At 37.7% G+C, this 13,237-nt stretch overlaps 1 protein-coding gene and 1 long non-coding RNA gene across 2 annotated transcripts; both read left to right on the plus strand.

The window, feature by feature from the left end:
* Window positions 1–431: 431 nt before the first annotated feature.
* On the plus strand, window positions 432–6,090 carry LOC133708917 (uncharacterized). Its single transcript, XR_009846116.1, has 2 exons — window positions 432–556; window positions 5,374–6,090. It is a non-coding gene; the product is annotated as an uncharacterized LOC133708917 (long non-coding RNA).
* LOC133708916 (pentatricopeptide repeat-containing protein At5g18950) lies at window positions 448–2,669 on the plus strand. The gene is given in 3 exon segments (XM_062134496.1): window positions 448–2,434; window positions 2,436–2,527; window positions 2,530–2,669. Coding segments are annotated over 3 exon segments (1,968 nt in total). The 5' UTR covers window positions 448–626; the 3' UTR covers window positions 2,598–2,669.
* Window positions 6,091–13,237: the final 7,147 nt, after the last annotated feature.

The following is a 13,237-nucleotide window of genomic DNA, read 5'->3' on the forward strand; positions in this document are numbered from 1 at the left end:
GTTCTGATTCAATTATTAGTTTTCTTAAAAGAAATTTATTTTGTTTATCTAACTATTTATACATAATGATAGAATACTATAAGAAAAATATGACTATTTTTTCTTTTTCTAATACATAGATGTCTGTTGTGGTCATTTAACCAACCTATAAAATGTGATTGAAATTTAAAATATTAGGGATGTGTATTAAATAGTTAGGAGTGTATATTTAAAATTTCTCACTTGGTTAGAGCACCCATTACCTAATGACAAAGTCATGGGTTCGAGTCACCATGGGGTAGGAGTGAAATCATTTGATCATCTTTTAAAAAAAAAATGAAAAAAAAAAATGAAAAAAGAAAAAGAAAATAGAAAAGACCCCATGAAATAACAGAAATATCCACGGCTTACCCTTAAAAATAACGAATATACCAGCTCACCGTAAAGTGTCATATTAACTACAAAACTCTCAAAAATAAGAAAACCTCAACTCTCAATCGAAGGAGCAGAGGAGCTTGATTCAGAACTCACTTTTGGATTCGATTCTCGACGGGCAGAGCTCAAAGCCCATCTAACTGTGAGTAAATCTTCAGACTTGAACCTCTTTTGTTTCCACCATTTCAATCTATAGATTTAACCATACTTCAATGGCCAGAGCTTCATCTTCAATCTTAATATTCCTCCGCCAAAACCCTCGTGCTCTCAAAAAACCCAATACCCAAATCCGATACCTTACCGTAGAAACCAAAGATTGTGACTTTACAGAAGTTGCCCAACAGATTTGTAGGATCATTAGAACAAAACCCAGATGGGAGAACACTCTGTCCTCTGAGTACCCTTCTTTAGATTTCTCTGATCCTCGGTTTATCCGTGAGGTTTTGAAGCAGCAGAGCAGTGTGCTCCTTTCGGTTCGGTTCTTCTTGTGGTTGAGCTCTCGAAAAGGGTTTTCGCCAGACCCCATTTCGTGTAATGCGGTTTTCAATGCTCTTGTGGAGGCTAAGGCCTGCAGTGCAGCACAATCTTTTCTTAAGTCCACGGGTTTTAGCCCCGAGCCGGTTTCATTGGAAAGTTATGCTCGGTGTCTTTGGGAGGCTGGGAGGATTAAGGAAGCCTGTGATGTGTTTGAGAGGTTGAAAGGGGCTGGAGTGTGCCCGTCGATTGGGACTTGGAATGCGGCTTTGTCGGGGTGCCTGAAGGCTAAGAGGACAGATATGGTTTGGAAGTTGTATCAAGAAATGATGGAATATGGTGTTGTAGCTGATGTTGAGACTGTTGGGTGTCTCATTCGAGGATTTTGTGATGATAATGAGGTATTCAAAGGTTATGGACTTCTTACTCAGGTTTTGGAAGATGGAGTAGTCCCTGGAAAAGCTGCTTTCAATCGGTTGATATCTGAGTTTTGTAAGGAGAAGGAATATACTAAAGTGTCTGACCTCCTCCATACAATGATAGTGATGAACTGTGCTCCCGATATTTTTACTTATCAGGAGGTAATCAATTGGTTGTGCAAGAAAGGAAGGCCATATGAGGGTTTTCGGATTTTCAATGATCTTAAGTATAGAGGCTATGCTCCTGATATTGTCATGTACACAACCATGATTCATGGTCTTTGTACGATGGGTTGGCTTGGAGAAGCTAGGAAGCTATGGTTTGAGATGATTGATAAGGGATTTCATCCAAGCAAGTACACTTACAACACCCTAATTCATGGGTTTTGTAAGAGTGGAATTTTAGAACAGGCCCAGATGTGCAGGGAGATGTGTGATAAGGGATTTCGTCCAAGCAAGTACACTAACAATACCATGATTCATGGGTTTTGTAAGAGTGGAAATTTAGAACAGGCCTGGATCTTGTGCAAGGAGATGGGTGATAAGGGATTTCGTCCAAGCAAGTACATTTACGATATCATGATTCATGGGTTTTGTAAGAGTGGAAATTTCAAACAGGCCAGGATCATTTGCAAGGAGATGTGTGATAAAGGTTATATGGAAACCACAATCAATCGCAACGCAATGATGACAGGGCTTTGTTTACATGGAAGGACAGGTCAGGCTTATAAGCTGTTTAAAAAATAGCCCCAACTGGATATTGGTCGTGATGTGATAACATCAACACCCATACAAGGTTTCTGCAAGGAAGGTAAGATAGTTGATAGTATGAACATATTCAGAGAGTTCCTCACTCAAGGCTTACGGCCATCAGCTCAATCTTACGCCCCACTTATTGTTGAAGCACTTTGTCAGGTGGGAAGAGTAGAAGAAGTAAAAAGTTTGTGGAATGATATGAAGAATAAAGGTCTTCAACCAATTTCCAGCACTCATGATTATATCATTAATGGATTGTGTGATCAAGGAGATCTTGCTGAGGGAATGGATCGGTTGGTTGCAATGCTAACAGATAAGCTAAAACCAAAGCAGAGAACCTTTTCGAATTTGCTTTGTTGTCTCTCACAAAGAGAGGTTGGATGATTCTTTACTTGTTTTGGACTTTTTGTTTACGTTAGGTTATAGACTCAGGAAATATATATGTTATAGTTTGGTCAATAATCTTTGCCCCATTTTGTTGAAACATGTCTAGGGAAGATCTTGGAAGGAGGTGATATTTCAACCTGTTTGTGATATGTTCCATGCAACTCATATAACTTATTAATAGTGAGAAATGCAAAAAGGATTTTTATCTTTCTTTCAATATCTCTACGACTATAATTAATCATTTTACTGCATTGCATTCCATGTTTATATATCATGTCCTGTGAAATGGTAGAATCATGCGAAATTGATGAGCTGCTGAATAAGACTGTCCTGTCTTTTTCCAAGAAGACTTAATTATCAGATTCTTTTCTTTTGTCTGTTCTTTAAGCTACATACACATTCTAACATGTTGTTTTGATAAGGAAATCTTCAAATTTATCACTTTTGTCTTGCTGTCTCCACTTAAAAATTGTCAAGAACACACCTTGCACTATTGTAAATTTCGCTAGCATTTCCTATATGCTTCTCACATGTCATGCCTATGACTTTGAGTCATAAGCATGCCTATGACTCTGAGTCATAAGCATCCCTATGACTTTATGTCCTCTTATAGGACTGTTTAGACTCCTAAACACAACTGAATTTATTTGCGTATGAAATTTTCTTTACATACAGAGAGATTTATCTATCATTCTATCTGGTGTCTTGTGCAAAATTTTGCTTGATTCTGTTGTTTTAATGCACCGATAAGTCTTAAGAAAATTGTGTCAGGTTTATGATATGACCAATTCTCTTTGAGGCAAAATCCATATCAACAGAAGTTGATTCCATGGAGCACATTAAATTTGTTCATTTCCATCTCCTCTCTGAGGACATTATCAACTACTTTCCATATATATTATGAGATTTGAAGCTCTGAATATGAACTCTGCAATTACTGTCAATAGATTTATACTCAATCATGTGAAGTGTGTTGCATTGCACCTTGCATGTGTGCTCGACATGTTCTTCCTTCATTACTCTGGCTGTTCCACATCAAAATATGACTATTATGGTTATATGCAACTTACTGAGAGTCAAATTCATAGTGATTTGCACACTATTCTTTCTTGAATTTAATCATGAACTTTCAATATTTCTGAATTGTCTTTTTGTTTTTGTTATTGCTTTGTTAAACTGAGATTTGATCTTCTTTTATTTTTAATGAAAGAGTTGTTGTGAACTGTTTTATGAATGCATCTGGGAGAGTGTTACTTCGTCATGATTCTTTAAATTGGGCATTCCTTAGATTGTACATTCTTGCGTTTAAAGAAATAATTTCAAATAACTCTTCTTTTCTGTAGCTGACTGATGTACTGACTCTTCAATTAGAACCTTGGGCACTAACGGTTTGATGAAATGCCTCTTAGTTACTCTGTTCTCTTTTTGCTTCTTTTAATTGGCTATTCTGTAAGTTCAATCTTGAGTTTCAAGAATGAAATAGATGTAGACTACTCATTTTATGACTGAGAGACAAAATTACAGTGATTTGAACATGATTAAATTTGTTTATTATGGTTTTATGTGCCCTTATTGCTTGTTGTTGTACACTGCACAGTAGTACCACAGCATGTTTTAATTTTAATTCTGTGCTGGGTGACCAAGTCTTATATCTCTCCTTTTAGTTACTGTTCATGTTTGAAAATATGACATTTATCAATTGGATTATTATCTTCCGACAAAGTGAAGGATCTCTTAAGCTCATAGTGAGTTCCTTCCTGTATACTTCTGTTTGCTTTAGAATCATCTAATGATTATTAAAATAAGACCAGAGTGAAGCCAGTTTTGGTATTTGGCCCTTTGTGTTATGTTGAATAGCGAATGAATGAATATTTCAGCTTTGGACTGTGTACGGAATGATAAGCTACTTTTTGTTGTTGTGTATTTGTGGTAAGACTACTCTAGAGAGTTTTTAAATTCTTTAACCTAGGGTGTTGCTACAAGATAGGTGCGCAGTTTGCTGCATCTTTCTCAAAGGCAAACCCTACCTATGTGAGAGAAGTGGTAATTAGTATATGTAGTTCGTATCCTTTTTTTTCCTAACCTCATACGCCTTTGCTATACATATATTGTCAAGACTTCAAAATGATGTGAGTTAACCACCGTTGCTTTAACATTGCTAGAGGTAATTAATTTCCCTTTTCGGTTTTAGTGTTTTTCAATATAAGTACTTAATAAAATTACATCTATTATCTTCTTTGTTTTTGTTGTACTTATTTTGATCCCTTATAATACCGTTCATGTAAATCCTCCACTAAACTCAGGCCTGGGTGTTGAAATTTATTTGTTGATAATTCCTATCTGAATTTGCTTCAATTCTCCAGCTTCAAGCTTGTGTAATAGATGCTTTGGTTATTTTTAGGGCAGAACATCACAATTTCGCAGAAGTCCAAAGCAATATTAGAGGGCTACTGTGTCGGGGAGTTCCACATTTTCATTCAAATAGTGCTCTCAGTGATTTTATCGAAGCAAACCTCTCTCTCTCTCTCAAACTTGGATTTCTTTTTCTATTGGATATATTTCTTCTAAGCACTGTTTTTGCATTAATGACTATCCAATTGAAAAACAGATCGAATTATATATACAAGCTAAGGACAATAAATTATTTATACATTAGTCCTGTACTTTTCTTAATATCCCAGACTCTCAGACTCAGAGTTACATTCTCATTTCAATTGGACTACTGTTAAGTGTGTGGCGTTTCGTAAATTTGCTTATTCTTTCCTTTTTGTCCTTACATATATACCTAATTGTATTGAACAACTTCTCTTGTAACCTGTAGGATGTATAATCATGACTCATGGCCACATGCAATTTATTTTTCAGACCTGAGCTATTACAGTGGAAGTGCAATACAAGTTTATGACTTGAGTTATTGATGCAGGTAGATGGGGGCTTCGGTGTGGGCAGGAATTATGCATGCGCAGACGTTGGAGCATGGTGATAAGAGTGTAATTAATGGAGCTGTGCCTACATTTTGGACTCCACCCACTGATGGCTATCTAAAAGTTAATTGTGATGCTTCTGTGAGTCATAATGGTGGCCAGGTTGATGTGGGTATTATTTACAGGGATAGTAGTGGATCATTAGTGGCAGCGGTGGGAAAAAGAATTGCAAGTAGACTTGAGCCTTGTGCGGCTGAATTACTTACTATTTTTTTTCTTTGAAATTAATTACTTGCTATTTTAAGAGGCCTGGAATGGTGCATTGAACAAGGATGGAGACGCCTGGTTGTTGAGACGGACTGTATGGAGGCAGTGCTTTTGGTAAATGGGAATGATGAATGCCTTGCTGAGGAAGGTTTGTTGGTTGACAGAATTCTTGCTGGGATCTGTTGGTGTTCGAGACATTCATTATGTTCTAAGGAGTGCTAATAAGGCGGCTCATGAAGCCACTCGTGATTTTGGGCGACATGTTTGGTTAGGGGTTGGGCCTTCTTGGCTCATGGATATCATCTTATGTGACCAATTCGTAACTGGTTCGGTTAGTCGGGAGGAGAGTGGGGATTCATTGTACACCGCCGGTCATTCCCATATTTTGTAGCTGATTTCTTTTGAATAAAATCGTTATCCATTCTCAAAAAAAAAATCCTGGAAGAACTCATGGTTTATTCTTAATCTCCTCCAATTTTAATCATAATTTATGCATAATAATTATGGTGATAGTTCAATAATTGAGGCCGAATCATTGTTTAGGAACTTAAATTTTGCAAACTGTTCTGAGATTCTAAGAACTCTTAGGCCGTGTTTGTTAGGGGGGATTGTGTTACCCCGGCTTAATTTCTTTTAGAGTCCTCCACTCTTCAAGCCAGGTTATGCTATAGAGTTCCTTGACCCATGTTTGGTGCCAGCGGGATTAAATATAGAACCAACCTGCAAAACCTTCAACACCAGCAAAGCTTCAACACCACCAACCTGCAAAACCTTCAACACCCAGACACAAACCCCATTGCATTGTATTCTATACACTCTCTCTTCTCTCTCTGTCAATGCAAACATCAAAAAAAATTGCCAGAAGAAAACACACAAAGCACTTGAGCACACACCTTCCAACCTTTTGCTTTTAATTGCTCTCTTTTCTTTTCGAACCCACCTTTTGCTTCTCTTTTCTTTTCAAGAACCCACCTTTTGCTTTTAATTGCTCTCTTTTCTTTTTTTCCTTTCCTGAAAATCGCGCTCTCTTTTTCTTCTCTTTACACCCAACACTGCACCAGATCGAGTGAGTGGTATTATGGGTCTGAGATGGCCGTACTGAAAATGGCTCTGCCCAGCAACAATGCCAGTACCCAAAAGCAGCAGAAGCTGAAGCAGGAAGAAGAAGACCAATTAGTGAAGCCAATGTTTCATGACTTTCTGGGTATGAAGCCTTCAACACCAGCAAAGCTCCAAAACCAGCAAAGCTTCAATACCACCAACCTGCGAAACCAGCATAGCTCCGAACGGTGACCTCATCAGAAGGGAAGAGTAGATCGAGTGAGAGTGGCTTCCACTATCCCATGGTTTTTGGTGGGTTTGTGGTAGACGGTGTCGGGGTGGTTTTTGGGACTGTGGAGTCTCATTAAAAAGAGTCCCCTTGCTGCCAAACATGGGATAACTGGGATTGGACTAGATAAGAATGTCCAATCCAGTCCAATCCCGTGTAACAAACACCACCTTATGGGGTAAAAGAGGGATTAAATTTTTACAAAAATTATGCAACCTAAATCATTGTATCTTGCCCTTCAATATTTCTCACTTTTTTAAGGGTAAAAGAGGGATTAAATTTTACCTAAATTATGTGAGATCCAAATTAGGAGGTTTGAAAAGACTTTCTCTGGCCAAGAAAATCGATTTCTTTTTTTTGGCCCATTCCTTTTCGGCCAATACACAATTCCTTTTTTGGGTTCTGAAACGACAATTCCTTTTCTAGCCCAATCTTTTTTTGGCCGAGATACAATTCCTGATCTAAACTTCTTTTTTTAAGACCCCGAGAAGGACTCTGTCGTCAATTTGTTGATAAATTGTCGCAGGTGGCTGCCAAGAAAACTAATGTGTTCGTTAGGAATGTGTGTGTATATATACTTAGAAATCTTTTTTAGAATTTAACTAAAGTTGTTATATTAAGTACCTTTAGTGTTGGAAATTCTCGGTAGAAAATTATGTCATTACAAGTATATACTCTATTAGAAGCACTTTTTCAATAGAATAGTTTTTATGGAATAAACTTATCGGAGTTGTTTTCAATATCAATTGTCATTGTCTAACTAGTTGTTGCTCAAGTCGTTAATATACACTCTTTTTGAATGAATATTATGTCGATATATTAATAACTCAAGTCAGAAAGGGTCATTACATATCCTCCCTCTACCGTTATGGGGTAGATAAAGAGTCTGTGGTAGTAGCACAGTGATACATAGATTATGTCCAATCATTTGACAGTTCCATACTCATATAAGGAGCCTATAGGCTACTAATTACTACATAGTAAATAGGCAGAGTAAACTAGATTCGATGACGCTCACTAAAAAACTTGGAAGCATAACTCCCTAACAAAGTAGGAAATTATTTAAAAAGAAAAGCTAATTAATTAGAAGCCCAAAGAGCTCCAAAAGAAGATGTCCAAGTCCAAGTCTAACAAAACAAAATAGGCCCAGGTCCAGGCCCAAAGTCCATCTTTTCACCCACTGATCTCACGCGCAAGCTGAGAATCGGGCCGCCGGCATCACCGCCCCACTCCAGCACGATCTGCGCCATCCCAATCCACGTCGCTCATGACCTATGCCGCCCCGCTACGATCCGTATCACCTCAATTCCGTGCTTCCACGAACCATATACACTATTAATATACACCCTTAATATATAGCATCTTAATTATAAATTATTTTTTGTGCATTTACTTTTGTATGAAAACCTTAACTTTTTAATTTAAATTTAATGTAAATTGAAATAACAAGCAGCATAGCATATTACATGGCATCACAATCTTTTAATTCACATTAGTTACACCAATACATTAACATTAGACTACATCATTTTAGTGGTAGCGTATTATTGTAATTGTAAATCAGCACTCTACTGCAAACCTGCCATAACTTGACGGTCTATTAATATTAGTGCATGCATCTATGAAAACTACTCAAATTGAAAAATGTATCCAAGCGCCAAAAACCAAAGTCGCTCACAGTATGCACAGAGTTGAGCAGACAAATTTACCCTTGAAATTGCCCTATAAAAGCACCCCTGAACAAGGTTTTAAATATCGGTATCTTCATATCTATCGGTACTTTGAAAAATGGAGATATCGGAAATATCGGGGATATAGGGTACGAAAATATCGTTTTTGAAAAAAGTCAATTTATTAGAAATTTAGAACTACATATAAATACATATGAGTGTCAACTTCATCTACATCCAAAAAGAGACTCTAGGCGGTTGAAAAGCCGCTCGCTGGTCTACGAAAATGCAATAATCAAACCCCCCTAGATATATCGGGGATATTTGACGATGTCAGAGAAATTTTGCAGAAACGGTAAAAGATAAGATATTTACCCCCCTAGATATATCGGTCCGTCGAAAAAAAGAGATATCGGGGGATATATCGGAAATATCGCAGAGATTTAAAACCTTACCCCTGAAGACGCCGCCGAGAAGATCACACCCTCCTCGTCTCTTCTCCTTTCTTTTTCAGAGCCCCGTCTCTTCTCACTGGTTCGAATATGGTGAGAGACCACAAAGGATTCGATGCGATTAATTCACTATACTTCTGGCAAAAAAGCCAACAATATATAGACAAAACGTCGAGATTCTGAAGGATGTCGCTGTAGTAAATGATGGAATCAAGACCCTGGGAAGGACTTCGCTGTCAATGGTTGCAAAATGTAGGTGTTGATAAATTGTCGTAAGTGGCGGCCAAGAAAACTAATGTGTTCGTTAGTCAGTTAGTTTAGGTTTTAAAGGGTGTTTTATGGAAATGTGTTGGGTATACTTAGAAATATTTTTGGAATTTAATAAAAGTTGTTATATTATCTACCTCTAGTGTTGGAGATTCTAAGTATTGTATACTCTATTAGAAGCTCTTTTTTCAATAGAATAGTATTTATCGAATGAATTAATAGGAATTCTTTTCAATATTGAATGTCACTGTCTAATTATTGCTCAAATCGTTAATATACACCTTAATATTAGTATCTTAGTTTTAAACTATCTTTTGTGTATCTAATTTCGTATGAAAACCTTAACTTTTTAGTTTTACGTAAATTGAAATTACGGCATATTGCATGGCATCTCAATGTTTCGATTCACATAGTTACACCAATACATTAACATTAGACTAGATCATTGTAGTGGTAGCATATCTCTTTGTTATTGTAATTTTACACTACTGCAAACCTACCATAAACTAACGGTCTATCATTAGTGCATGCATCTCTGAAAACCACTAAAATTTGAGAACCACTAAAATTTGAAAAATGTAACCAAGCGCCAAAAACCACAGTCGCCCACAGTATTCACAGACTTGAGCAGACAAATTTACCCTTGAAATTGCCCTATAAAAGCACCACTGAAGACACCAAGAAGATCAAACCTTCTTCGGCTAGCTCTATCTTCTCCTTTCTGTTTCAGAGCCCCGTCTCTTCTCACTAGTTCGAATATGGTGAAAGTTGGTCATGAGATATCCGAAGCCAAATGCGGAGATGAAGAAGAAGAAGAAGATGATGCCGATAGAGGAGAGCCTCAATTCATCGAATCTATGATTTACCAGAGGTAGATTTTTTCTGAAATAATCTCTCGCCAACAATCTTTTTGAATATAGATATGAACTGTGTTGATAGGGTTTTTCATGATTCATTGTTATTATTGATTTCTGTTCTTTGTTGATGTATGTAATATAGTACTTTGTTGTCAACGTCTTCAGAGAGATCAAGATTGCATAACCAAATGCAAATCGTTCCGCATCCTATATTAACTTTTATCCTCTCTTTTTTTGTGTTCAGTTGTAAGTGTGGATCCTAGAGGGGGGTGGAGCTCGGAGGAGTATGTAGTGGCCGGGAAGTTCAGGAAGCCAGCAGGGATTTCTAGGAGATGCAGCTGGTGTAGCAGGACGATCAGGTGCAATATCATTCGCCGGAAATCTGGTGGATCAGGAGCAGCGTCAGCGTCATGCGCTGCAGCTTAGCTGCTTCGGATCTTTATCCTCCTGCTCAAAAGGGGCCACTCGGCCTCTTGAGATCTGAATCCGCCTGGGCAGAATGGGCCACCTCCTCAAAAGGGTTCGACATTCATATGCCCCGCCCCCCTGGGACACCGTGGGGTGAGTGTCCTGATATTTGAGCTCGGCAATGGGCTTAATTTATATTCGGGGTTCTGTTCTCAAAAAAGAAATGGGATGGTGGAGGGGATTGGTACAAAGGGTCCAAGGAAGTCTTGAACTATGTAAGGACAATAGATCGAGACAACTCCAACACCAGGGCCCATGCAATGAATCAATGATCTACCATAACTGTAGATTTTAGGTTTAGTTAGGGATGATATTGTATGCAAGTGTGAGTCTCAGTTTGTTGTATGTAAGTATGTGATTGTACGTAATTAGATTTTAATCAATGAAGTACTGCTTTTCTCTTCACTGGCACTGTTCACACACAACATTTTCCCTATCTTTCAATGACACTCCCTAGTTCTTCAAGTATCATGAACGTACTCTTTTCTCTTAGTTTCACCCAGAGAAGAAGACAAACTTGATGATGTTGAGTATCCTGTGGATTTGACCGACACAGATAGTTTTTTTATTTATTTATTTTATTTATTTTTTATTGGGCCAATTTAGAACCAATGCAAACGATTCATTCTATTCTTTTTATAATCCATTTTCTCTGGCCAAAAAATGGAATTTTTTCTGGCCAAATTTTTTTTTGGCCCATTCCTATTCCTATTTTGGCCAAGATACCATTCACTCAAAGGAGGGGAAATTTTATCTTCACATACAGTTGTATGCCCTTGTGATGCTTCCAGAACCTCCCGTCTTCGCTCTCAATTCCCTATAAAATGCTCTCTCGGCCAACACTAGATTTCGGAAGCAAAACCCTAAGAACCAGCAGAGAGCCGTCATCGTTCCAAAATGGTGAAGATTCAGAACCATCAGCTTCCTTCGAAGATCAAGATGAAGAGGGTGGTGATAGTACCGGAGAGGCTCAAAAAAGCCTCAAATTATCGAATCAATGATTTACCAAAGGTACATCTCTTTCTGAATACCTTACAATTAATATGAACTGCATTGGTAGGTTTTCATGATTGTTGATTATTTTGTTTCTTGCTTTACGTCTGCAATATAGACCGGCATCCAATTAAAGTAGATGATGCTGACAAGTGGATTGGCATGGGAAATCAGGAGCTTCACGTTCAACTCATTCGAAGCTACAATACTCCTTTCCAGCAAACTCAAATCTCTGTAGATGTTGGCAAGAACAGCCGGCGCAAACGCAATCCGAATCCCTCTAGCTAAACGAATTGCAATGGAAAACACAGCCTTGTTTACTGAATCACGAGCATCATGAAAAACATACCTAGACAACCAGAACACAAGAAATGGCTCATGCTCCAAATAACTCCCACTGATCATGAATTCCTTCTTCCACAAATCAGTGTAAGCAACTCCTCTGCCCTGATCTCGATCTGTTCTTTTGAACTCCCATCCGCACTTCCTCGAGTCTATCCTCCACTTCTCTCAGTTTTCTGCTTTCAAGAGGACTGAAAACAGTCTCCCAAAACAGAAAACTGGACGCTGACTGCTAAGAGTTGAAGTCCAACTTGAAGAGTTGGAAGAACAAGAAAGAAACTGGACTCTGGACGCCGCCTTCCATGCAACGAATCAACGATTTACCAGAAGCGAACATCTTACCGGAGGAAAATGAATTTAATTTAGATTTTAGTTATAGTTGAGTGGTTACCTAGTGACTCAATGCTGACTGCTAAGCTATAAATATGTTGTTGTTGAAGGCTCATTTGGTTGTATTTAAGTTTGTGATTGAAATGTGATACCAATCAATGATTTATGATGTTTCTTTCTTCACTGGCATTGTTCACACGGCATTTTCCTTCTCTTAAGTATCTCTGTGTGCCATTATATCTTCAAGCAACATAAAAATCTTTTGTATTAGTTTTTGCCAGGACAGTGGACGAGCATTTACAAACTTGATGATCTTGACTTTCCTCTGCACTTCACATTCACAGACGGCCTCCTTTCTTGTAAGTATTATATATACTCTAATTCTAACCTGATATGCCTTTGCATTTAATGGATTGTCAAGACTGTCAAAATAATGTGACTTAACCACTGTAGTTTACTAGCTTTAATATCTATCTCTGGGTGGTAATTTAATTCCCTATTCGGTTTTAGTGTTTCAATATACACCCTCTATAAAAATACATCTATATATTCTCTTCTTTGTAGTGCATTGTCCTTAATTTCATGCTTATAATACCATTCATGTAAATCCTCCACTAAACTCAGGTCTAGGTATTGAAATTTATTAGTTGATAATTCCTATACGAAATTTGCTTCTCTATGTCCAAGCATTTGTCATAGATGCTTTTGTTATTTTTAGGGAAGAACACTGCAATTTCACAGAAGTACAAATCGATGTCAATCTGTGGGCTAGCGGACCACTTTGACCTTTGTTACAGTTATAGATGCTGTAGTAGCTTAATGTTAATCTGTGTCAGACAGTTCCATATTTTCATTTCAAATAGTTCTCTAAGTGAATTTATCGATTT

The sequence above is a fragment of the Rosa rugosa genome, chromosome 5 (genome assembly GCF_958449725.1).
Source record: "Rosa rugosa chromosome 5, drRosRugo1.1, whole genome shotgun sequence".
Classification (NCBI taxonomy): Eukaryota; Viridiplantae; Streptophyta; class Magnoliopsida; order Rosales; family Rosaceae; genus Rosa; species Rosa rugosa.